At 33.7% G+C, this 27883-nt stretch overlaps 1 protein-coding gene across 3 annotated transcripts in view; it reads right to left on the bottom strand.

Annotated features, from left to right (window-relative positions):
* Positions 1-3980: 3980 nt before the first annotated feature.
* Positions 3981-27883, bottom strand: part of LOC123672056 (discoidin domain-containing receptor 2-like) — an 86312-nt gene continuing 62409 nt past the window's right edge. For all 3 annotated transcript variants that reach the window (XM_045606024.1, XM_045606025.1, XM_045606023.1), the window contains exons 5-6: positions 6514-8028; positions 3981-4385 (exon numbers count right to left, since the gene is read on the bottom strand). In XM_045606024.1, the coding sequence (XP_045461980.1) occupies positions 6558-8028 (1471 nt within the window). In that variant the 3' untranslated portion in view covers positions 3981-4385; positions 6514-6557. The remainder of the gene's footprint in view (positions 4386-6513; positions 8029-27883) is intronic.

The following is a 27883-nucleotide window of genomic DNA, read 5'->3' as shown; positions in this document are numbered from 1 at the left end:
CATAAGTCCTCAATAATCAATGAGTCCTGGGCCTCATCAACTACGTTAAGAGATGTTGTGAGTGTCATTCACTGATAAATCTGCCTATCGTATATAATAATTTGTAGCACGTCATATGAAAACGATTTGAGTTCAATATTTTTTTGCGACATGATTGAAATGAATTAAATAGACGAGAAAACCTAACGTTTCTACATAACTCCTCAATAATCAATGAGTCCAAGGCCTTAACATATTTTTTCTTAAAAAATCGACTTTATTCGTCAACATAGTCACCCTGAAAACTGATAAATATAGGTAATCCAACGCTCCTCCAACTTTTCCATACCTTTTCTGTAGAAAGATTCGTCTTTGCTTCCGAAATAGGCTCCAACCTCTCGGTACTCACTTTTTGGCAAGGCGTTATCAGCCAATTTCGGAGATGCGCCCTCTTTTAGGGAATTGCGATGTTTCATCAAGGAATCACTCATGGAATCATTAGTTCGGCACTCAGTGATCCCTGCCAAATACACCCACCTTCATGGCAGAGGTGAGAACGGTCGGGTTTATATTCCAAGTTGTTCCGATCTTCCGATAGATGCGCAGCCCACGACGTAATTTCTCGGGCAAGCAAAAAGTTACTACACACTCCCCTGCTAGTTCCGAAGACTCCACAGAGGAGAAGGTAAGAAGGTATTTCTGAGGAAAGAGCGCGAGCGATTTTATATCCTAAGCAGTCCCGATAGATACGCAATCAACAAAGCTATCTCTCGAGCAAGCAAAGAGTCACTACAACTTCTTTATTATAGATTCAAATTAAACCTTTAAACCGTTGTTGTGGATGAATAAAAATTATCAAGCCCATGCTAACAGTACTTGGAACAGAATTTTTTCCACAAAAATAGCGTTCTATCAATACACGGAACACGCTTCTTCTTTTTTTAAACAACAAATCCAGCGTTACTAAGGGTTAGTTTCATAAACGAAAGTAGTTTCATAAACGAAAGTGAATTCTCGTTTTCTGTGAGAAATCTTCTTTACAAATGAAACGTTTTTCATAAATCAATTTGGAGGTTAGAAAAAGGTTTGAAGTGTCCTACTCCTACACTAAATCTCACACGTGCTCAAACAGTAATATTGTTTGAGGAAAGTTGGAGTTACAGAAAAATTGGTGAAAGATTTCATGTTAATCACACAACTATTTCATTTCTTTGACTGGTCGCACGGATCCTGTGATCGTTAATGGAAACCTTACAACTGAAAGGTACCGGGTTTTTCACTATAATTTGACCCTCCCTTTAACTTTGTTAATAAAAGAGGTACAAAAAAATGTTTTCTACAAAAGTTTCACGAAAACGACTAGTTTTTTTTTTAAATGATTTCACAAAACGAAATATATACAGAGTGGGCAACATATTGATAGCAATTTCATTTTTTCAAACGGTACACCCTGCATATTTTTCTATATTTGACTAGCTCTTTTTCCCCTGATTTCGAATATATAACATGTTTGGCCTATCTTTCTTATTCTGAGTACCACAGAGTTTCAAATTTCAAGAACCACCAGGCATGCTATGTAATCTGTTTTCAATTGAAAGGCTGCGATAATTCACAATGCCCTTTTTTGAGTTATCTCGTTGGCAACGATATATAACATACGTTTGTCATTGAATAAAACTTTTCATCGAATATGCACTAAACGGAAGGGGAAAAATTTGAAATATTTTCGCTTTAAGTGGAGAACAATAAAAATAAGAAAGCTACAAGGAGAGAATATATGGAGTTGCATCCAAATGATTCAATTCCAATTTATAGTGAAAAACGTATGTCATATCGTTGCCAATAAGATAACTCAAAAAAGGGCATTTTGAATTATCGCAGCCTTCCACTTGAAAACTGATTACATAACCTGCCAGGTGGTTCTTGGGAACTCTGTGGTACTCAGAATAAGAGAGATAAGCCAAACATATGTTATATATTCGAAATCAAGGGAAGAAGAGCTAGTCAAAGATAGAAAAATATAGAGGGTGTTCCATTTGAACAAATAATGTTGCTATCAATATGTTGCCCACTCTATATATATTTCGTTTTGTGAAATCATTTCAAAAAACACTAGTCGATTTCGTAAAACTTTTGTGAAAAACATTTTTTTGTACCTCTTTTATTAACAAAGTTAAAGGGGGGGTCAAATTATAGTGAAAAACATGGTACATATTGGAGATTTTGAAACCACATATAATGCCATTTGTGCCATATACAGGGCAAGGGTTTTGGTTGCTGCAAGATGATGCCAGGCCTCACGCCGCTCAATTGTTATCTAAAGGAGGTCGATATCGTTACCAGGGTATGGCCAGCTCGGAGCCCGGATTTAAATAATCTCTGGGATATTCTTGGGAGAGAATTTTGAGAGGAACGTAACTTGAATACTTTGAAAGATGTACGGCAGAAACTGATTGCAATTTGGGAAGATCTGGACCAAAATGACATAAAGTCTCTTACCTAAAGGTAAGGGCCGCCGTTGTCAAGAAGTTATTAGTGCCAAAGATGGAAATACTCGCTACCGAAACTATCGTTTAACTTGTTTCTATATATTTTGTTTCATTTTTTCGTTGTTGAATTTGTATCTTCATTCTCCAAAAAAATCATGTAATGCTATAAAATTGTGTTTCTCGCGGTGAAAAAAATATAATGTGTATAAGTGAATAAAAAATGACAGTGTTGAAAAAGACAAGTATAAAGTGTAAGTTAAATTCCAACTTGATAATGTAACTGTTACAATCTACAGTGTTACAAATTTTATTAAAAAAAACCGGCTATATATGTATATATATATATATTCTTTTGAGAAAGAACAATACAAATTATTAATTTCAAACAATGAAGCATATGTGTCTATGAATCTCAGTATTAGCAGAGAAAATGTAACGGGCCTCATACATTTCAACGTATGATACAAGAGAACAGATAAAAACCTCAGCAAAAACTCTGTCTCCCCGTATAGGTGTGGTGATTCGTTTATGTGTTTGTTTACAAAATAAGCTGACACATTCGAATAAAATCCTTTCGTCCTTCCTCTTCACCCGAAGTTGACAACGCATATATTGTAATTAAATCTGGAAACAAAAAAGAAAAGAACCAGAAAGGAACAATAAATTTGTAGGGATTCTATTGATTCCCTCGAAAATATGCGAAGTTAAATTTCGAACCAAAATGCTAAAAATGGTGTAAAAACTTGGAATGATCAAAGCCACACCCCTAAGGGATCTGTAGAAAAGCTTTGCCAACGGTCGAATGGAAAGCGGCCTGAATGCCCATAAAAATCGGCATTTCAGGGCAAATAATTCAATTGAGTTCAGTCCAGTTTACAACTACAACATATGTGCAACACTCGCACCGACAACGAGAAGAGTAAAGAATTTCACATCTGTTCCTGGAACCGGCGAAAAAGTACCTGCGACCGAGCCGCAACGACCCAAGTGTCCAGCGACCCTTAAAAAACAATTAGATCTAAATATCATCTTCTTCATACATTTTTAGTGGGTTGGAAATAAATTGAATAAGTGTTTTTATCCCGTTCTTTTATTTCCCTAATTTGTCCTTGGCCGTGAACTACTTTAGTCACAGTATAAGGACCACAACCCACAAATGTTATAATTTCCATCATATACAACATTGAATGAAGACAATTGAAATCACCACAATAAATTGAAGGATAAGAAAGAATCAAATCGAAATTTATAGGCCAAAAACTAACTAATAATTTTCCAACATAAAAAGCCAGAGAACAAACAGAACTCAATAGGCAATATATCAATATTTTTGACGAAAATGTATATTGAACTTTTGCCTTATTTTAAGTGATGCGTCAATTGATGATCTCGGCTATCATCATGTCAATGACTATTTCATTGAGAATTATACTCATGTTTAAGAGTATAGGACAAGTTGTGGTATGGTACAGTTATGGATTAACAGGGATCGTGATGAATAAAACTACCAAATAAATATACAGAATGCATTATTTATTGCAAATGCGAAAGTTCATTATTGATGTGACTTATTACCAATAAGGACACAGTTTTGTCCAATTTATCAAATAATCTACTTATCAATACTTCATTGATCAGAAATCACAGATTCACTAGAATTGATATGGAAAACAAACATACTGCATCAGACTTGTGCTAAATATATAGTCAAGGGACACAGCAGGGGTGTTTTTGAAATGATGCAGCATTAATAGCGGGAGATTTTATCTTTGTGCATGCGAAATTCTTAGTTTAACTATCTTAATTAAACTCTGTTCTGAAAGGCCTCTAACATTGAGTGATTGTGATTGTCGACTTCTTCCAATAAAACAAGCACGGCAGTAATAAGATTCACCTCAGTCTTCCTATTATCTCCACCTAGAACAAAAAAAAAAATAATATAAGTATTGAAGCTAATCAAAATCGTGAATTTTTTTAAAATTAAATCAAAGAATTTAGCAGACGACGTAGGCCTAAAATAAGCCAAAAATTATGAGACAATTAGATTTTTCACCTATATTCAATATGAATTTGGAAGCGCCTGTTTAGGGTGAATGTAGTAAAACTCATGATATCTCGTTAAACTGAAGTGCCAAACATTTCGTAATAGGGTATTAAATTACCCTGAATAGTGCCTTAAATTTACTATGTGAGTTTCTTAATGATTTGGTTTGTTAGCTTAACGGTAAAGCTTAAGCTTGCAGAACCCAGAATATTTTTAAAAACGTATATCGAAAAATTTGGTACTAGGTTCGAGCGTGGGCCTTAAATTATGGTGTAATTGTCCATGAAAAATTATTGTGTATATTGATTTTGTCTGCTTAACGTTAAGCTAGCAGACCCGCGATTTATTCCATTATTGAAGAGCAGAATATCTTTCAATAGGGGTAATGAAATTATGGCAAAAAAAAATTGAAATTTCCAATTTGGTTCTGCTAGCTTTACTGGGTGGCTCTTTGAAGCTGTGTCAACAACGATGTGGTCATTTTGAGAAAATAAATTTCACCATGAAGTAAGTATACTTTTGTGTTCTGGAAAGTACACTTCAATTAAAATTGAAAGTACATGGTTAGTAATGCTGAAAGCTACTACACCATCATCTCTTACTGGTTTATTGCATCGTACCTCCTTTAGTTAGCAAATTGAATTATGGAATATTAAGCAGAAGTTCTCTCCTTCAAATTCAATAATTGATTTTGTAAGGGTCTGACAATTTGTTAAGACATGATTAGTGATATCAGATTTGAGTTCACCTAGAATTTTGTAGCATTTCCAAAATTTGAAAGTTGACGTGTTGGACAAAAGGGTTAAGAGGGATTACCACCACTTGGCTTTCCGAGTATCAGTCAAACTTTGGTACCCATTCATACCCCTTCTGGCACTCCTGCGATGACCAAAATTTGTACGGTGTACAAAGTTGTACATTCACCTTATCTTCTTTCTCTTTTTGAAGCAAATAAGTAGAGGGCAGCACTGTGCAACAGTCAATTATTTTTTTGACAAAGTTATAGATTTACATCTTTTGTGATGTTTTCTGGTAGTACTGATATAAAAATATATCAGTGTTCTGTACATTGTACAGGATGGGCAAATAAGCGAGGTAAGAGACTTGCGGTAAAAATTTTTACCACTGAAGTTTTAAAGAAAGCAGCAAAAACAAATTTATGATGAGTATATTTTGTCCTCAATCAACAAGATATTATATCTCAGACGAGATCTAATTTGCTCAAAAATATTGAGCCAAACTGAAGTTACAGGCATTTCAATCAGTCAGATTTCTCCCTTCCCCCTTACCTTATTTGATGTTGTAAAACCGAAAGTGACAATTCAAAAAGATAGAGAATTTTCCAAGGATTACAGTGATGATATTTTTCTTCAACCTTATATGAAACATTTTCGAGTAAAATGCATTTTTCTACTAGACGATTGCTATTACGCCCCATAGTGGTAGAGGTATGAACTTCAAAATAATTTCCAGTGTGTTTTCTTGTACACTTTAGTGATAACATTCTTTACCGCAAGTCTCTACGATGAGTGGATCCTGAGATATAGCCCTCACTTATTTGCCCACCCTGTACATATCATTAATTTTTTTTTTGCGAAAAACCAAAAGTTACCAAATTTTCATTCGCAAATTAAAAATATTCACATTCCACAATTTTCTGAGGAAATTATGTGAAAATTCCATAAAAATAGGTGATTTGTAAGAAGCAAGATTTCTAATTTCGTTTTGAACTGAGCAGCCACGTGATGGTATTCCTTCTCAACTTCAGCTATCGAGTATAACAAAGCTTTCAAGAGACATGATAACCATACTCGGCCACTCGTAGTCACGTAATTTTTCCAAAAAGTACCCAAAACTGATACAGATACTTTTTGTTTCTGGAGGAATTACCCTAACTTCCACTTCTCATTGTGCGTCCGTAGATATAATATGTTTATTGATCAAGCATAAATTGGAAAGACGAACAAATAATAGGTTTTTATGTTAAGAAATTTGTCTTACCTTAAGAAATAAAGTTTGCTAGGCTATAAGAAACATATCACAGGTTATGGTCCAATATGCATTTTCGATGTACTCGAAACATAGTATTTCGGTTGTCTACCCAATTTCAGAGAGGGTGGAGTCGACAACGGAGGGGGTGGGGGGATGAAACCAGCGTTGCATATTTCAGTGGCGGCGTAGTAATGCTCCGAAGGTGATTGCCTTAGGGGTGATTCTGAGAGAAGCGGCAGGGGGTGACAGTAATCTTGCAGGGTAGGCTGAAGCGGAACCGCGTATTCACAGTCTTTAATATCGGCATAGTCCGAGCTTCGGGAATACCTTTCGGCGTTGGATTCTTGATACAAAACCGCCTTATCACACCTAATTGGCACTTGAGATGACCGCGAAGACGTCTTACTACGCATCTGCCTAATTACAACCGCCGCTACGGCGGTGATGACGAAAAATAGAAGCACTACTAACAACCCGGCTACTACTCCCAAATAATCGACGATGTCCTCTTGAGCATTCACGGCACTGATATCGTTCTTCGTTGTGATCCCCGGAGTTGAAATTTGGTCGTCTAAAATATTTATCTCTTCTTGTTCCCCTGTTTCACTAAAACTCCTGTCCATAACGGCCGATTCGAACGTTATCTCGCTCACCAACATCCATCGCGACGCGAAGTGAAGTTGGATTTTAACCATTTTCCCGACCCGATGATGCAGCTTGATCGAAACGTTGCGCGGCGTCTCGAAGATAAGATCCTCGATGTAATTGTAAGTTATCGGTTCGTCCATGTACTTTTTACCGGTCACGCTGAAGAAGACACGAGCCTCGGCGAACACTCTAACGTCTTTGGTGAACTGGTTGTTGCAATAAATGTGAATTGCGTTGAATTCGCGAACCTTCTCGAATTCGAAGACGATCTCAATCGGGGTCTTCCTGAGGTCGTTCTTCCAACCAACCCACCCTTGGAGGTTGAGGTTGTGGAAGGCCACTTTGAAGTCGTCTGGTCCCACTTTACCGTCAATCAACTGTCCCAGTCCGTATCTCAATTGATCCCCGCTCCATTGGCCGTCGTAAGTGACGTCATAGAACTCCCAATTATTTCCTCTTTTATCGCCTTGGGGCATGGAATAACTGAGGAGGCCTTCGGACCACCGGCACCCGTAGACTTCAACCCTCATGCAGACCGTCCTGTGGTGATAACTGAAGGGAAGGAACCTTATTTTGCTAGCCCATATAGGGGGGTCCAAGTGGGTCTTGGATTCCAAGTAGGTATTCATGTTCCCCTTCATCACTTCATTTCCAGTTCTATTGTGGTATCTCATCCACTTATTCAAACTGGGTCGCCAATATTCGAGGATGTAGGATTCGGTGAACTCCACCCCTTGGCCGTTTCCGAATCGACCCTGTGTACCGGTGGCTGTTATAACGAATACATCTTGAAGGTCTATCTCTATCCATTCTTTCAGGTCGGGGGTGGCTGGGGTGAGGGGACACCAGGCGCCTCCATGAAGCTCATTTCGTATCCTGAAAAAACGGGGAAGTTTTTAATAGGGCTTTATTGAAATTTCTGATGTTTATAAATCAAATTTTAATGATGAGCGTGAGGTTAATAGAACGAGGAAATGCGATGTTCAGACTGGATTTCCGGAGAAAATTCATTTCATTAGGAGTCTAAAAACGAAACGCTGCATATACAAACTTTCATTATTTCCTTCGTCTTTAATGATATTTGAACTCACCGAAAAAAATTAACAAGTCAATATATTACCACGGGGAAATCATTAATTCCTAATTTAATATTAGCTGTATAGGTTTTTTTTCATAGAGGGTGTTTCTAAATTGAAATTACAAAAAAAAATGCGAGATTTCTTGGATGATGTTAAGAAAAACAAATCTTGTAGGGACGGGCCCGCAAACGCTTTATTTTCGAGATAAAGGTTGTTTCTTGTAGCCCTACTTCTTGATGATGATTATACCACTTTATCGAATCTTTCTTAATCTTTGCTACAGAATGGGGAAATAAGTACCAAAACTTATAATTAATTTATTCATGACTAACATAATCTTTATTGTAATTCAGATTTTCCGTCTTTAAAACAATGTATCTCGAAAACAAAGCATTTGTGGGTAAATTTTTGTTCTTTACAACACCCTGTAGAGTGAAATAACATCGAATAAACAAATAAAATTAATTGCTTTCTGGAGATTATTTGAATCTGAATACATTTTTTTTTGTTTCGATTTTCTTGTAGAATGAGTGGAAAATCTCAATAAATTTCTGCAATACATCTGTTTCCAAAAATCGGACTTTTTTGATAAAAAAGACTGAATATTTTTTATTTTAACCGAAGAAGAAAAGTTAAATGAGGAATTTGACACCGCATGTCCCATAGTCTATTCAATACCATCATAAGCGGTAATAACAAGAAAAAATGAATGTTTTTTGTCGCGCGCTTGCTGCAGGTGAACAAAAGTCAATCATTTAGCCTCGCATTAAGTTTGATTATTTTGAAATGCTTACGGAGTCATACCCATAAGAAATTTTGTTTTCTCAACAACTGAGAAATGCACATCCCAACGGATCCCAGATCCAGAAATCAGATCCCAGATCCCAGAAATTGGGTAGAAAATAGTGCAACCTTAGAATATAGATAGAAGAAACGGAAAGTAACATTTTGTACTCGATCCCGAATACAAGACAGATGGAAGTTTAGTGTCGCCAATCACAATCGAGCTAGCTGATTGTTTGTGCTAGCCTATAGGCGTGGATAATCCTGATTTGATTGTTGAATGCTTTATCAAGAATCCTTTTTTTATAACTTCACAGTAGCTACATCATTAAACTGAGAAAAACATTGACCCTTTTGAACCACGAATGAATTTTTATGAATAAACCCCTAAACTATTTTTGAGCATTAATTGATAATTTCGAAATTAATCAAATTATGTTACGCTACTGCTAGAGTGTCCCGTCAGAAAAGGAGTCACGAATGTTGGCATCAAAACAAATGCATCAGTTACAAGGCGATTTCCGGTCCTCTTATTAATGTTCCTTTAAGAGTGGAACGGATAATCAAACAAAAATTTATCGTATCAATCAGTAATTATTTTTTTTATTTAGATATTTCATCCGAATACATTCAGTCAGTTTGCACTGAAATTTTGTTGGTATATAAAGTTGAACGATAAAGTGACTTATCCACAAACACAGCTAGTCTGATAACCTTATGAACCACAGAATAGTGTTCGTAGAACGGACTGATATCTAAAGTTTTTTTTTTCGATTATTTGCAGGGATATTCATGGGGTGTTGAGATCATGCTGAGAAGACTCGGCATTAATTTTTGAAAAAAAAAATTTCAATAAAAATATCGATTTTATCCGAAGAGAATGTTGAATACAGAATGCTCTTTTTCAATCATTTGGTGCTGATATATAATGGCTAACATCAAAGTGGTGAAAAACGAACCTTCCAAGCATGTATTCATTATTATTTATTATTATAAGTTCCTTGTTATTTATTTTTATTTCCTCAAGAAAATCGTTTCAACAAGTTCAACACGGCATCGTGACTAAAATTCATACCTATGGTTCCAAAGCATGTCACTTCGAAAAAAAATATAGATACCTAGGATCAACCCGAAAACATATTAAATAAAATAGCTTGAATACCCAACAGCTCTTGAAGGGGCTTTTTCCATTTTTTGTTCAACAAGATCTAAAACTAGACAACTTTCTGTGTTCACAAATAAATATATTAGATATATAACAGTTCTTTTTTATACTTCCATTGAATTTTGTACACGTCTTTACGAAAAATGCTGTCAGTATCTAGTTGAATTGTTCGTGGTTGGGGAGGCATATATTCTAGATGAGGCGCCAAGATAAAGGAAAACTGTATCATTTTAGATGAGACACACAAAAAAAGGGTTATTATAAAAAATTAAGTGACGACACTATGTTTCGGATGTCAATCATTATCTCAAAGACAAACAAAAAATCCCTTACAGATGTCAGTGGAACTCTATGATTTCATCTTCTATCGCTATATCGAAAAACTAGGCTATTATATACCTTCATCTTTGTTGTCGATAATTTCGAGGAAATAAATAAATGAATGTGAATATTTTGATAGGTTAAGAGATTGGGGAGAATCATGAATAGCTTAATTATACAAAGTATTTAGCCTTTTTTTACAGGGCGTTCCTAACTTGGAGGTACAAACGAAAATGACCTTCACAAGATATTTAACTTAAATTTGGCATAGATATTCCAATTTGAAGTTTTCAACAGATAACATCCTTTAAGTAAAGGATGATATTTTTCTGGAAAAGTGCCTGCTTCTTTCCTCTAGAACTTTTTTTTTGGGGGTCCACTGGTAGTTAAAAAAAATGTAAAAATACACTTTGCTCCGGTACTACACTTTTTATTTTCTTATATATGTAGTTTGGTCCTATCTGCTACCGATGTCGAGAAAAACTATTTTCTAGTAATCCTCAGGAAAATTGAATTATCATAAAGATCCAGTCAGTGAGCAGTAATGAATAAAGCAATTATGAGTTTGGTACTAATTTATCCAATTTGAACCGAAGATTAATAAAGATTCGATAAACTGGTGAAGCCAGCACAAAAAGGTAGGACTACAAGAAACACCCTATATTTCGAAAGCAAAGCGTTTGCGATAAAGAACTTTTTTATAATTATCCAAGGAATCTCTCATTTTCCTTTGAACCCCCAATGTAGAAACATCCTGTATTTGGAAGGAAAATGAAAATCACATTTTAATATCAAGATATAATTTTCTCTTATTCTCCACTCCCACAGCTTCACTCCGAGAAGGGGGAGCTTATTCAGAAGAACAGATTGAATTTTTTTTTGGGTTCAACAATGAATCCGATTAAATTCGTGTCGAAATAAAATTACGATCATTCGGGATACAGAATGCAGGATCCCGTTTTGTATTATTAATGAAACTATGTTAGGGGCTTGAAATAATTTCGAGCAGAATATTCCCTCATTAATTAAAGAATGAATAACTCACGTCAAAATGAAAACCGTTACTAATGAACGAAGACACGAGAAGGGGCGGAACGCATGACGATCTGTTCCGTGCTGGTTCGGATGATTGTGTCTATATATAACGGGGGGGTGAAACCACGGATACCAACTATTTGGAGCCATATTAATATTTCCGGATCTTCATCTCCGAACTGACGCTTGTTATTGGAAAACTCACGTTTCAGGTATAATTAGTTTCGGTGTAATTTGTTAACCCCCACGAATTCGTAATGAACTTTCATTTCAATTTATTAAGCAGTGTATGTATTCAGGGATATCATGTTCAGAATTACGCAGCATAATTAGTAAAGTACATTGTAAATTATATGAGCGAATTTCCAACAAGCTTTCATGATTTGAATTATCGGAGGATTTAACAGACAGACCTTTTATGTATACGAATATGTACCTCCAATGAGCAAACAATGAAAACATTAATCCATCCGATAACATTCCCGACAGCGATAATAGTAATTTATAATTCCACATATACATATAACACGAGTTCAAAATTCAAAAACGAGCCACGAAGTGGCAAGTATTTGAATGAATAATGGTAGAATGAGTCTTTTATACGAGTGTCGAGTATTAAAGATTATTTTCTCTAATACGCTGAATTTTTTTGAAATTCATGGAATATTTCAATAAATATCGTTTAGAGATTTTTGCATTATGGATTGGCAGTACAGTTCTCTGTATCACAAACTTGACATATAATAGATAAATCCGTGGCAGAAGAGTTCCAAGTACCAACATATAATAATATAATACAACCATGAAATCTCTGCGATATTCTAGCACGATTTCGTTCTACAAGATGTGACAGAATGAACAGATAAGCCACAGAATTGAAGAATAGAAATTTCTTTAATTCTGTGGCAAATCCGTTTATTTTGCCATACCTTGTAGAAAAAAATCCTGTGAGGATATCTCAGATTGACACAGATTTTATGGTTATATTTTATTATTATACGTTGGTACTCGGAACTGTCCTGCCAAGGATTTATCTAAGATGTCTAAAACCATGGTGTATACACTCCTCAAATTTTGAATGCAATGACATTCGACCAAATTGAAAATATTAGTTTTAGTTCGTGGCGGCGCCGCAATGTCATACTTGTCATTTCGATCCTTTTCCGTTAATTTTGATTGGATTCATTAATTAAAACCCGATACTGACCAATCAAAAGCGATGTGTTACCGAGTATGATCGTGCAAAGTCGTGAAACAAAGCACGAAACGTTTACTGGAATGAATTCAAATATTTGAAATAGAGAGAGTTTATTGGTATTTGAATCTTAATTTGTTGATAGTGCTACCTACGCCATAACGAAGCTTAACTAATATTCTCAAAATTGGCAAAACAAAAGCTAATCAGTTCATACACCTGGTTTTTGGACATCTTAGATTTATCTATTATCTGTCAAATTTGTTATATAGAATGCAAAAATCACTAATATTAACTATATTCTAAAACAAGTTGCAGAATGGGCTCCTATCCCAACACGAATTCGAAAACGAACAAAAAAACCGCGAGTTTTCTAACGCCTGAGTGTTGGAATTGCCTTCTGCAACGACTATTAGACTATATTTTCTCTATTTTAGTCAAATTTTGTGACATATTGTCTAAATCCAATTGAAAATTCCGATTATTCATCCTAGAGACTTTTGAATTATATCTTGACAGTTGGTTTGAATGCTACGAAAATTGACAGATTACGGAATTTGAATGTGAATCGTACGTTTCGAATTTGGAAATAATGTATAATTATGCATTTAATTTGTGAATTATGTCTGAAGAAATCGATTTAACACCACCAGAATGAAGAGAAACTGTCAATAATGTTGCGAATCATTTCACTTTATCCAAATTATATTATATTGACAATTGGTGTGTGTTGAAATTTGGTAGGATTGGAAGTCAGTATAGACAACCAAAAAACGAAAAATATAACTGAAAACAATGCTGTAATGAGTTTATTACAGCACTGTTTGTAGTACTGTAATGAACTCATTACGATACTGAAATATTGAAACGATACTTATGAAAATATTCATTTCAAAAAATCTGCAGTGAATTAGAAAAAATACTATATAATACCTATTCGTACAGCAGGCGAAATAACATCCTGTATATGAATTCAAAAATGGAAAGGCAAGTTCAAATAATGTTTCTCCAGATCACTTTATACCTTACAAGCACCCTTGTCGAGAAAATGGCGAAAAATTGAAAAGATGTAATTTTTTAAATTGGTAATTAATGAAGAAATCAGTTACGCTGCAGATACAGTCAATGCTTTTCAGAATTCCCATGAAAAATCGAAAAAAATATCTCAAAAACAGTAAGTTTTAAGAATATGAAACTTCGAACGAACTTTGGTCCATTTATTTCCAGCAATCTGAAAATTGAATGTTTCATAAGAAAAAAAAACATATGTTTGGTCAATTACACTTTTTTGGTACACTGTGTATTTCCGAATAATTTGTGAATGTAGCTCTAATGGAGCCTAATGATACTGCGTCGAAAACAATTTGAGAATTTTAGCGCTTAATCCTAACAGAGTCCACAGTGGTGAACCATCCTGAAAAAGATATCATTTTCGCAATAAAAAAAGAGTTAACGAATTGAAACAAATTCCAATATTCCTTGAAGATATTCCAATTGTACAGATGACATTTAGCAGATACAAATGGAATTTCATTGAAATTTGAAAACAAATTCCATTTAATATTCCTTGAAGATATTCCAATTGTACAGATGACATGTAACAGATAAAAATGAAATGAAATTTCTGAAAATAAATTGCGAAAGATCCTATGGATTATATGGACAAAGCAGAAGATAATTCGATTTTGTTCTTGATGATAATGAAATGAAATAAAAAAGTTTTACTCTTAAAGAAGTTTTTCAATCAACCACATCATGTATATTTTTTATTTTCATCGAATACTATTATAATGAAATTTAGGTAAATGGAAAGAGTTGAAAAATCATGGCAATTTCAATATTCGAATTGATGCCTGGAACCTAAATAAATACTATTGATTAATTTGTTGTTTAAGCAAATTATAATAGATTCGAATTGAGAAGGAAATTGATACCAGAAGCAAATTATTCCTCATTATATCGGAAAGGTAAATGAAAGCAATTGAACAGTGTTGCAGAAGCTCATAAATTCTTTGAGAAATTCCATCACCCACTACCTTAAGCGAGTTCAAAAAACCCATCTGGATGTACTTCTGTAGAAGTTTACATTGATAAGGTTTTTTCTTAATGAGTCATAAAACTGAAGAAACAACTCGAAGCTCCAATAAATACACGATTTTTTCATCGCCACAGCGATCAGGATGGAAAGCTCCTTCAAATAAACTACCCACCAGTAAAGATCGCATCATTATGCGTTGATTCTGAGAAATTCTTATTTGCCTCTTTATATCCCTCTCGTTAAGCACATCACAGATGTGTCTGTGTTTAGGAATAGCTTTACGGAGGAAATTGGATGTTTAGATTATGTGGCGGTTTGTTTACCTCCGTACATTTTTTCAAGAGGGGTTTTGTCTATCGGTGAAATTCGGATATGCGTGTCAACTTGAGAGGATGAAAATTGTAGTACTCAAGACTTATCTCTATACTAAATTTATGTTACAATTAACGGTTCATTGAAAATCAACGAATAACTCTAATTTAGGCTTTTCTTCTACTTGTTGTCAAAATGTAGTGTTTTCTCCTGCACAATCCCAGTCTTGATATATATATCGGAGTAATGACATTGAATTCTGATTTGGGATCGCAAATAACGAATGAAATAACGGAGGATACAATCTTAATTTGGAAGAAAGAAAAAGACATAAGGGACCCAACGAACTATCGAATATATATAGTAAGCCTATTATCGGCAATCACTAAGTGATAGAGAAATCAATTCACAGAAGATTAACAAATTTCGTAGAAGAAAATAAAATAATTTCAGATCACCAGTTTGGGTTTCGCAAAGAACACTCAACGTTCCATCAACTGCTACGACTCACTGAAAATATTAAGGAGCAAATGAATCTGCCAACACACACTGGTGCAATATTTCTGGATATAGAAAAGGCATGTGGTAAAATGTGGATCAAGGTCTGATATACAAAATAAAGTTGGTTTAATTTCTAACCAAACTTACGAGATTAATAAAATCATACCTGACAAATAGGAAATTCAGAGTGTTTATTGATTATACCAGATCGACGATTAGAGAAATTGAAGTCGGAGTTCCCCAAGGATCGGTAATAGGACCGCTGTTATTCAACTTATATATGGCAGACATACCAAAAAATGAATAGATGCAAGATAGCCCAGTTAGCAGATGACACCGCTATACACTATCACATTTGAACACGGAAAGCAAAAACTAGTCAGTTACAGATAAACTGATGGAATACTTCAAGAAATGGAGATTCAAAGTGAATACGACAAAAACAGTTGCAATCTACTTTGGAGAAACAACAGAACAGAACAAAGAAAAAGCAGGAAACGTCAAAATAGAAAATCAGACTATAGAAAGCAAAAAGGAAGCAAAATATCTAGTAACACTATAGATGGGAGAATGAACTTTAACAAACAGATAGAAGAAAATAAAAAAAGGCAAGGCAACTGCACGGGAGTTTGTACCAGCTGCTCAATCCAAAAAGTTAACTTTCCTTAGAAGACAACATGCAGTTTATAAAAATGGTACTAATGCCAAGCATTAAGTATGCAGGAGTAACCTGGTATAATACGAAAGATCAGTTGCAAAGTACACTAAATACAGTAATCAGAATAGCGGTTGACGCCCCATGTTATATAAGCAACCAACAAATCAGAGAAGAATTGAAAATTGAAACTATTGAGGAAATAGTTGACAAACAAAGAAAGAAGACAATAGAGAGGCTGGAAGAGCATGAGAATAAGGAGTTAAGAAAGATACTACAAATCTGAATAAGAATGAAAGATAAGAGGAAATACCTCTTTCAAAGAACTAAATAGAAGAAAAAAGTGACATGCAGTAGGGAGAAAAGTCTGCCAATTATAACAGTAGGAATTCGGAGAAATGAAAGTAGAGGCGTAGGGAATAAAATTCCAGTCCTTATACAAAAAGAAAATCTGAGAATCTTTTCTGGCTTCTGGAGTTTCTTAAATCATTTTGAGACGTTTCTGAGAAGAGATAGTCCTGTCAGGGATAACAGGCAGTGCCTCCAGAATCTTGAAAAAGTGTTCTAGAAAATAAGAGAAACGGAAAAATGAAAATTTAAGGAATGCTAAAATGTTTGTGCTGGGTCAAGCAATGAGGCTCTAAGAGGATATTCAGAAATAGGTAGGAATTGGTTAGAAAGCATTAATCGTTTTTCAAAGGTCAATCCCAGATGCCGCTCATGATAATTCTTCGAAACTTGGTATTTTAATCCATTCCTTATGGCCGGTTTCATCAAGCGTTAAGACGATTTTCCACGATATACGCGAGAGGTCTACTACTCAAATTACCCTACACTTTCATCTACTCATTCCTACAGCCGTGGCGTTAATACGTGATGATTCTAATTGGAGAAGCATGGTGGCGTCAATGATTTAATACATTCAATTTAAAAGCCTCAACTTTCCGGCCATTCAAAGCGGCTTCAAACGGACGCAATGTTGTGTACATAAGGAGGTAATTGGATAGTGCTAAGTGGAAGAATAATGAGTAACATTGTGCTAGGAGAGGCTTGAATATACTTATAATCTTCAACGAATTAAAAAATAATACACTGCGTCGATTATGGGAGAGCGCTCAAAAATTTATTCCTTGCCCCAGGCTACGAACCTTTTATCAGTATTCAAATATATGATAAATGGTTCCTTTCATGTTAGAGGAATTATGTGAAGCACACCTGATGATATCTTATGGTGCTACATGGTCCTAACAAAACATTTACAAGACAAATAGTTATACGAGGATTAATTAACTTTCTATGTTGGATAAGTTTTACCAGACAAAAGCGGAATTGTTCGGCATGCGCACCATAATGTTGAAAAAGTCGACACTTAGTATCTGAGAAGAAATATTTTTTGATGTTGACGAATTGCTCACAAAATTTACAATTTTCTTTAGTGTTTTAATAAAAATATACCGGAGAATCATTTTTGACTTATGATATACACCTCGTTTTCGAAGCATAAGCGAGATACCTAGTGTTCAATGTCATTTCTGAGAAATATTTTATTGAGTGTGGTCCGTTATGTCCTTTGAAGTTACGATTTCCGGTTACATCGAAGTATTTTTGAGAGCTCAATCAGAAAAGATGAAAAACTCTGAAAAAAAAATTAAAATGGAGGAAAACTTACAATGCTCGTTTTTTTTGGGGTTTCTGAAGTAAATTTCATTTTCTGATTAAACTCAATTTGCTAAGAATTTCTGTGCCATTTTTCATCATTAAATAACAAAGAAAAGTCCAACATATTTAGCGCTCATCTCCGAACAGAGCGTTATATTTACTTTGCGTCAATTGTTCATTCCTTATCCATAGAATTAACATTTCATTAATACAATATTCAAATTTTTTTATTCATTTCATACAAATGGTTAGAGTGGTCATCATCAATATATAAATTAAGAGCTATACGACCTAAGCAGTGCTTGTATGTCATACAACCCGAAAAATAGAAATGAATAACAAATTGTTTGATTCATATTCCCTATAAAACGAATTTCTGATGTTTTCTCAAACATACCAATTTCGATTCATCATCCTTAGCTAGTCTTAAAAATTTCGGATGGAAGATATCCTTCATTGGCAAATAAATATTCTTCCAAATTGCACCTTTGTACTGAACTGCATATGTGTAGGTATATATGATATGTGTTTTACCATGTCAGTTATTTATTGTCAGTTGGTTTATCAAAATGATAGGTTCTAATGAAACGATCATCCTTGGCAAGAACGTTTGAATGATTATTATTCAACTGAAAACTAAACACACTTAATTTCAAACTATAGTCGGATTTGTTGTTATCAAATTTTTTTCAATTTCTAGGGTGGGATATGTTAGCACTGGAATATCAAGTATTATTTCTCTTGAAGTGATGCAACCAACATGAAATTTTGTATGAAGCTTGAAAATGTTATATTCAAAATAGATAATTTTGATCGAATTTTGAATGGAACCTCTAGAATATTGCCCATTAGCGAACTTAACCCGCCATTCCAGAATATAATATACTATGAAAATTTCTAGGGTTTTCTGTTCGGGAGTTAACGTGTTTACGGCCGGACGAACATTTTTATTTTAATTTGACCTCCGTCATCGGTGAATCGTTTAACTTATTGTTTAAGACAACTCAAAATTCGAAAAATAGAGACATCTTGAGAAAATGGTATATTTGCGCGCTGTCAGGGAAAAATAAATGAAATTCCCAGGAACGTCCCAGAAAATTTCTATTATGCACATAAAAACAAAAAATTTTTATATTGTGAGTATTATCTACTATTTATGTACCTATTGCGGAATTTCTTCATTAATAACTTTGAATACCGAAATATCTTTTCCAATACATTCTTCACAATAATAAAATGAATGATAAAGAAACTTCAGGAAATCATTGACGTAACGATATTCGCATTTAAAATTGAAATCTGCGCAGAAGCTAGCTGTGTTGAAAACTAGTTTATAAATAAATAAATATTGACATTATTATTTACAAAGAAATAACTTTCTTATGACTATAGGTGAGTACACCTATCCTAGCAATGTTTTAAAGACGTTTTTATGTAACTTCGTAAAGACAGGACCCTAATTTGGGACCAGAATATATGTCTTGTTATAACTCACACCTGACAGAAAACGATCCATATATCAAGAGTATTGAAGATACCAAAGTGAAGAATTGGAGAAGAATAGGTCCTTACATCTTATCAACTTGGGTGAGATCCAAATATCATTCATGATAGTTCGTTAAAAATAATTCGAAAATGTTACAGGAAAATTCTTAAGTCTTCTTTTCAATCTCACCTTACTGTAAAAAGCGGAATATCCTCAAAAGAAGATCACTTAGCATCGGCTGTTCAATTGGTAACCAACAATATAACAAGTGGTTCATAATTTGACTTTGAATTACAGGAATATAGAAATGACAAATTGAATATAATTAAAATAAATGTTCGACAACGAAGGAGAGTGCTTTCAATTTACCTATAAATGATCTGACTGTAGGTATTTGGAAGGATGACCGCTGTATAAAATTTTCAAGTTATACTTTTAATGTGAAATGACATAATCTTTTCTTGATTTTTTCGAAATGAAAACTACAAGAAAAAAGTTTTGAACCAAAAGCAGATAGAATAAGCTGACAACATGTTCAGAATCCATTTACCTATGTATTTCCCATAACATCTGGATGAAATGGGGGACCCCTTATGGTGTGATATATTCCGCTTCACAAATTGCACTTGATTGATTAAAAGAATGACTGTTCAAAAAGCTCAACGCTTACTCTTCATTATTTGGGATTCAACTAGCTGTCTGAGCCAGCCAAGATTTCACACCTTCCCATCGAGGGGGCTTAGAAACTCACACTCCGAAGATTTTTTTTCGACTTGAAGGGATTGTGCCTCGGATTGTACGCTTTGTCATTTATAATCTATTTTTATTCATCCCCAAAAAAATATATCACACTCTGCGTTTTATAAGGTTTATTATGTTCTTGTCGTGTTATTTCAAAGTTAATCAGTCAAAAAGTCTAGAAATTCTTCATTTTAGTTCAGCGTTTTAATTTTTTTTTACTAAATTTTTTTCTTATACCTGCCTCCAAAGGTGCAGTATATCTAGTGATGTTCATTATCAATGAAAACTAATTAATTCAATTGAGTATTATAACATATCTAGGTTTAAATTTTTTTGATATTAACTTCGACCAATAAGGTATTTGTTAACCTACCTGATAATTCATTGTCTTTGTAAGGCGTATTTCATTTGTTATATTTCAAAGGATAGTAAGTATTAAATTTAAAATGATTTAGGAACAACTAAAAGTTGCTGCTCTCATTGAATTATCATGTCATCGATATTGAATATTTTTGTTCCCGGCAAATATTATTGGTTTCGTTTAGATCATAATTTAGTCAGGATGGTTTAAACATAAATTTAATATGCAAAATTTCAATGCATAACGACAATGTTTATGTCAGTAGATGTTTCTTCGCAAAATGAACTATATTATTATTATATCATAGCATTAAAAAAGTTTTAACAAAAAGTACAAAGTGTAATAAGAAATAAGTGAATAATAAATTTACATTGATCATCGAAAAGTATCATTGAAACAATATACCTAAAACAAAAAACAAAATTTTTCTGCATATCTGTGAAAGTGAATTTACTGAAAAGTTTCTGTTGAATTGTGATCTCTTCAAACGAAAACGTCACTCCCAATTACTGATGATGACAACATCGGTGTCGAAACGACTTTAAACGCAAATAATGATTTCGTCGATATATGTACTTAAATCCTTCTGAATTCAGATTTTGATTTTATAAACCTAAACAACCCGACTACTAAATTCAGACCTAAAAAACCGAGTAGAAAACAGATCATACGATCCAGTTGAATATTAACTTTATTGCTCATTGTAAGAAGGACTCTAGAAAATTAAGGAAAGGAATATTAAGTATCTACGTGGTAACTATTTCTTGTCCAAATTATTCACTTGAAAACCAAATATCTTAGTGTTCCTATAATTGAATACATTGTGTTTGCTATGATGAAGGGGCATCGCTGTCTGTAGCAACACTTTCTTGTACCAAATCTTCTTTTGAATGACGAATGCAAGTGATAGCTGAGAGTTTCTTGAATCTTTCTATAAATAGTTATTTTCAATATTAAACTTTTGGTATCATCCAAGAAAAACAAAATTGTCAATCCCATAAAATGTTCAGTTCAAAAAACGAACGGAAAATTCAAGCTCATCTGGCATCCAGAGATTGCTCGAAAACTACCCATTTGAAATAAATTTATTACAAAAATTTGTTGCTTTATCGCTTTTATCTTATGGATTCTGGAAGCTTTATAATTTGATCTTTGAATCTCAAAGTCGTAAAAGCAAGAATTCAAACTTGAAACATGTTGTTTTTCAATCATTCGAAGTGCTTTGGGAAATAGCAAAAACTTTTATGTAGAATCCGCAGCTTCTTAATTTTTTTCTTGTAGTTTAGATATTTATTAGATTAATAGGGAAATAATGAACCTCGTGGAATTTGGACTGCCAATGAACTTGAAATAAATGTTTAAATAAAAAAAAACGTAAGACGCCATACCATGTTTTGTTCATTTGAAAAAACCCCTTTATTATAGCAGCCAGCAATAACTTTCTAAACCAACGATCCAGAAGAAACAAGCCGGATTTTTAAGACAGCTGAAATTCGCAGTGTTCATATCCACCGAAAAGAACGTAGGAATAATGTAGAACTGTCAGTATAGGTTATACGCTTTCCGAGACGAACAATCATGTCGTTTCGGTGTGAGAATATATCAAGCAATGTCATTTCTCAAGAGCAAGGGAGTCCGCATGTTCCGACTTCAAAGCAATCTTTTATTGAGTCTTTATTCCTCGGGACTGGCTGTTCTTTTCATGCCACTTTCGACAAATCCATTCAAGAGCACGTTGTTTAATGAGTTGACAAGGATTTCCGAGGGTATTATGTGTGAGGAGATTAAAACCATCCCATGATCGCATTATATGCGAACGTGAATGCGACAATGGCAGCCACCGACTTTTGGTGGTTTTTAAAGCCCTATTTTATATGCGTTGTTAGAAGGAGCACCTGGTCGTTCAGCAACTTGTTCTCAACCTGAAACCAGATCCTCGTTGGAGAGGTAAGAAACTCTCGAAACTCGATTCCAATTCAATAGTATCGCTTTTTACAGCAGCTCACGACAATTATTGTTCCTGAATTTTTTTATATTTCCTGTTTGGATTCGGAGTAAGAGCGGATCTCTTCGGATGAATGGATCAAGATGCCTGTACGAGGTAGTCAAAATTCGACTTTTTATACGGCATCTCTGCCATTATTCGTCAACTATATTCTTTATTGCTGCTTCAGATTGTGTTCTTCATCTAGATTGCACGGGATATCTCTGTGATTAGTGAAACCACATTCTCAAAAGGATTTATTACATCCTAAGTGGTGCTTTAAGGCGTTATACGACATTCCGTATCGCTCTGCCACTGTTTAAATCGAGATAACAAAATATTTTTTGTTATTCTGTTTGAAACTGATGTAAAACATTTCATTAATTTAAAATCAATTAAAAAATGAGTAAAGCTTTGAAGTCAGGTGTTTTTGAGTGATCGTCAGTTATGCGCTAATTGCGCCTTTAGAGACTAGAGACTTTTTTTCGATGTTCTACCTTAATTTTTCAACACGAAATTTCGCACAGAGCTTGAAAATGTTATATATTTAATATCTACACTCAACATCTCAACTATTTCGGAGGTCATTGTTTGCGATATTCTTCTAAAATTTCCTCTAGTTCCGATGACATGATCGACATAAAATTTTGCACGAAGCTTGAAACTATCAATTTATATCCAAATGATCATTTTCACTCTAATCTGCAGTTTTGAAATTAACAGGAAAATTTTTTGCTCTAGTAGAAATCCATTGAAATTAGTTAATTTGAGGTCATGTGATTGAACACATCCTATCAGAACAACATTATACTAAAAACAGATCTCATGTGCTGTTTTCACTCTATCACGTTGCTATGAATACACTGATTATTTATTTTGATCTGTTTAGGGGAAGGGCGATCAAAACATCATCAATTATTATTACAGTATTTTTAGTATAATAGCCGAGCGAATTTGAACATAGAAATTTTTCGTTAATTATAGATATCAATGTCGTATATTATTATGTTTTTCTATGGGTTTGGATGTTTCCATTCCATAGAAATTTTTCTCTCAAAAATTTCATGAATGCTCATTTAGAAATTATCCTTGTTACTGATAGGAAAATTAATTTTTTATTCAAAAATTCTTTTATAAGCGAAGGACGAAATAGTTATTTGTTTCACCATGCAGCAAAGTAGTAGATTGACCGCTGAGTTGATCATATAATTTTTTCTTTGATTGTTTATAATAATATATGTAGGATATTGTATTTGCAAATTTTTACAATTCCCACAATCTTTTTATTTTATTATTATTAGTTATTATTCATTTTATTATTTAAATTGAAGGGAAATTTGATATGAATCGCATTGTTGGGATGGTTGGTTGCTATGGAAATTTTTGTCTATGATAATTATAGTTTGACAACTTATGAGATATCTGACAGTTTTTTGTTTTTTGAAAAAATATCCATAATATATTCATATTATGGACAGGGATAGTGACTTAGAAGTACCATAAATAAGGGAGGTGGCAAAAAATATGATTGTCAGAAAATGTCGAATGTTTTATTTCCTTTGAGAATAATCATTTCGCTGCCTAGGCAGGAAAAATAATACTTTTCTGATTGATAATTGTCTGCAAAATTAATATTTGCTGCCAATCGAAAAAAACATATTTTTATTACAGTAGTAGAAACATTATGCTTCCCAAAATGCAGAAACAGCTACTTTCAGTAAAGGTGCTTCGAAACAAAATTTCAATGCAATTCAACTATCTCTTTAGTATTGATTCCACCGTTCCAGACGAGTTTCTGCTCCAGTTGAATTAATAAATAGATCGGGGAGATGGAATTTTAACTCTCTCGTAACAGAACTTGGTGGCTAAGAAGTAATTTTATCAACGAGAGAAAACCAGAAGGGAAAACGCAATGTGCTACCCGGAAGATCCCACAAAGCAATTTATTTTTAATTAATCCCCATTAATTAATTGTAAAATTAACGTTCCGAAAATTCACAGAATAACACTGCAGATTGGGAGATTCCTTACAATTCCATCCTAGAACAAAATTAGCATTATCAAAAAAATAGTTATTTATGCAACAAGTGCAAAAAGTGAATGTTTATTGCACTCGACGTGAAATTGTCCGACGAGGCAATACAACACGTCGAGTGCAATAAACAATTTTTGCACGAGTTGCATACAACTTTTTTTTCTACGTTCATGCAAAAAGCAAAAAATGATTTATTGAGGTGCGGTACTAGGTGTAGGAAAATGAAAAGCGCAACTTGAATACTTTATTATTAATATCGATTTGCATTGAAGCAGGAACTAATAAGTTACGAACAATTTAACTCAAACTTCATTTTTACCCTCAATGTTGAAAGTGAATGAACAATTGGTGCAATTTTCAATATGAATATTTCGTAGTGAAGTACATTTTAAATCCACTTCTTGATTTGTTACTGCTGTAAACGTACTAGTACTTGGTAACTGTACATCGTTATTTCCTTCAGGCTGAAATATTTGTTTGTCATGATGAAAGCACGTTGAAGTAGAATGACAGATGAGTGCAATAAAAACTTTATTGCACTAGTGCAATAAAGAACTTCTTTTTCCACTAAATATAGTTCAATAAAGTTTTGCTATTTGCATGAATGTAGAAAAATACATATACGATCGAATTGAATAAACGGGAAATTTGATTAACTTTATTTTTCATCGAATTTTCAGTATGAAATTTTTTGAATTTCAGAAACTTTTCAGTACAGGTATCGTTTAGATTTCAATCAATAAATTATCCATGTACTTTAATTACGAATCAATTGTTACGACTTAAATCGTTGATATTAAGATGGAAAATTTCTGGATACCTACTTGGAAGCTCATAGCTTCAGTAGTTTTACAATATGAAGAAAAAAGTGAATATTTTCATCGAGCAGTATGTCAGAATGTTTCCTGTTTCAAATATACCCGAAGTTGCTTCTGAACTTGAACAATGTACCATCAAAGACATAACTAGATCAGACTAAAAACATGCATCGTCTTATGTTAGGTTTCCTAAAGGGTATTGTCGTCTTAGAAAACACTTTGTAGTATAAAGTTCAGCACGAATGTAAATTCTGCTGGTAGGGGGGAGATTCCTAAACATGTTATGGAAGAATTCCTCACTAGAGAGAGCCAACCTCAAGAATCCTTTACAGTATGGAATTATGTAATTCTGGAAACATTTTTAACCAGTTTGCGCCAGAGGGAATCAAATAATTGGGTTAGTTAGTTGATATAAAATAGCAATTTCAAAATTGCAAGTTGCAAAATATTTATTTGATAACATCATTAGAAAATTCAAGAAGGGTGTTGGAAAAGAAATAACTGATGCCTCCGTGACATCTGATGCGATATGGTTGAGATTTTTCATTTAGTTATAATGCAATGTTAAGGATGTACACTATCTTAGAAGATTAGGAATAGCCAGGTTCCATGTAACGAAAAGCTCTCTTAATGCAGAATGATCGATATTGAAAGACGTTGCCCACATCTTGAGTTGTTCTTTTATTTTAATCTTCTTTTCGATCAGATAGAGAATGCCTCAAATTTTTGTTGTCGATGTTTTCGTCGTCAGCACTATTAATGTCGACGCTTCCTTTTGACATATATCATGTTCGTATTAATTTCCTTTGGATTTTTCCTCAGTATTATCACTGCTGGCTGAAGCTATAATTATTGTTTCTTCTAGATTAGCCTCTTCGTTAAATTCGACTTCAACTAGAGGTTGATCACGGGTACTGCAATTCTGAAGTATTTTATTTTTATGGTATTTCTTTTTTACTGATCTTTCAAAATGACCACTTTTTCTCATTCGTTTCCATTCAGATATTGCCGAATTCATTTTGTAAACGAAACCTGCTACAAAACCCGTGTAAATTTTTATTGTGTTATGCGTATAATGTTCTTTAATATATAGATGAAATGAATAGATTTTATAACGCAGAACTTGGGATAAATTTATTCCTGGGAACTACATTTTTATTCTATAAGCTCTTCATGAGATAGAATACTGTTGTAGTTAAGATGATTATAAAATGATTCTATAATTATTGTGTAATGTTTTAATTCTGCATAAAGCAACAATTATATTACTTTTCTTAAGCAACTCTAATGCAACAATTTATAAAGCTTCCTTTACAACCATCTTATAACGTCGCTATTAAAAGTAATACAATAGCTTTGCAACCGTATTATAATTTGTATAACACTGTTTTATAATTATTCTATAGGAATTTTTTAGAACGTTATGCAACTGTTATAAAATTTATATACTTACACTATTTATTTATCTTATGATATTAGTTGTAAGAACGTCTATACAACAGCATTATAGAAATCCCTTCATTTTATGATAAAATGGTCGTATTCAAACGCATTAAAAAATTATTTTATTCTTTCATGCGGCACTTTACGATAGTTATGAAATAATTTCGTTCTTTTAGTGATCAATTTTGCTACTTGGGATTATATTGAATGAAATATATTTGTTTGAGTGATTCCAGATTGAATAGGCAAATTTGAATATTTGGAATCCGATATTTTTCTTTATTGTCGAATTAAAAATAAGCAGAATGTTTATCATTTTCTGAAATCCAAGGTTTGGTAACTTTTGCTCTCCTAGTGTTATCGGTTGTTTCACGTCGTTTGGCGCTTGAAGTTTGTTTTCTGACTTTTTGATATAAGTATTTAGGTATTTATTTCGATATATTTTGAGTTGATATAAAACGTTGATTCGCTATGGGACATAAGAAGTGCGTTCTTTGTGGAGAAACTCGCGAATTGAGTATAATATCGTAAATTTGATATGTTTTCATTTCCGCGCGCTTCATTTCAAATTTGGTACTTCATGTTGGGGACAAAATATGCTTACTGAAAATGACATATACTTCCACTATCGATGTTTATTACTCTAAGGTACACCCAAAGCCTTGCTCAAAATCTCAGGTGGGTGGTGTCACAAAAACCAGAGAAAAGTCAAAATGATTATGGCGGCCAGAGTTCAGATTTTTCGTTCAGATCAAAACCGATTAAAATTCAAGGAGAAATTAAAAATAAACATAAACAATATTTCAGCGACAACGGATCTGACCTAGTTGAAAGTAATTTTTTTTAGTACAATACCAAAAGTTTATTCGTAGGAAGTAATAAAATTACTGTACAAAATTAGAAAGCTGGAAGCAATTTGAAATTGGAGCGCAAGAAATATGAAAATATATATCGACTTCTTAAAATTTATTATTAGCTGCAAATTTGATGAAAAGTCACACTTGACACGTTCCAGAAGTTGCGTTTCCATAAATCATCGTCACTCTGACTGTGGAAATCGGTCTGGCGTCTCGAATTCGATGCGTGCAATAAGAACATACGCCTATATCGATCTTAAATT

Source organism: Harmonia axyridis, chromosome 2 (assembly GCF_914767665.1).
Source record: "Harmonia axyridis chromosome 2, icHarAxyr1.1, whole genome shotgun sequence".
In the NCBI taxonomy this organism is placed as follows: domain Eukaryota; kingdom Metazoa; phylum Arthropoda; class Insecta; order Coleoptera; family Coccinellidae; genus Harmonia; species Harmonia axyridis.
Note: the sequence above shows the minus strand (reverse complement) of the source record. Positions and strands in the feature narration are given on the sequence as shown.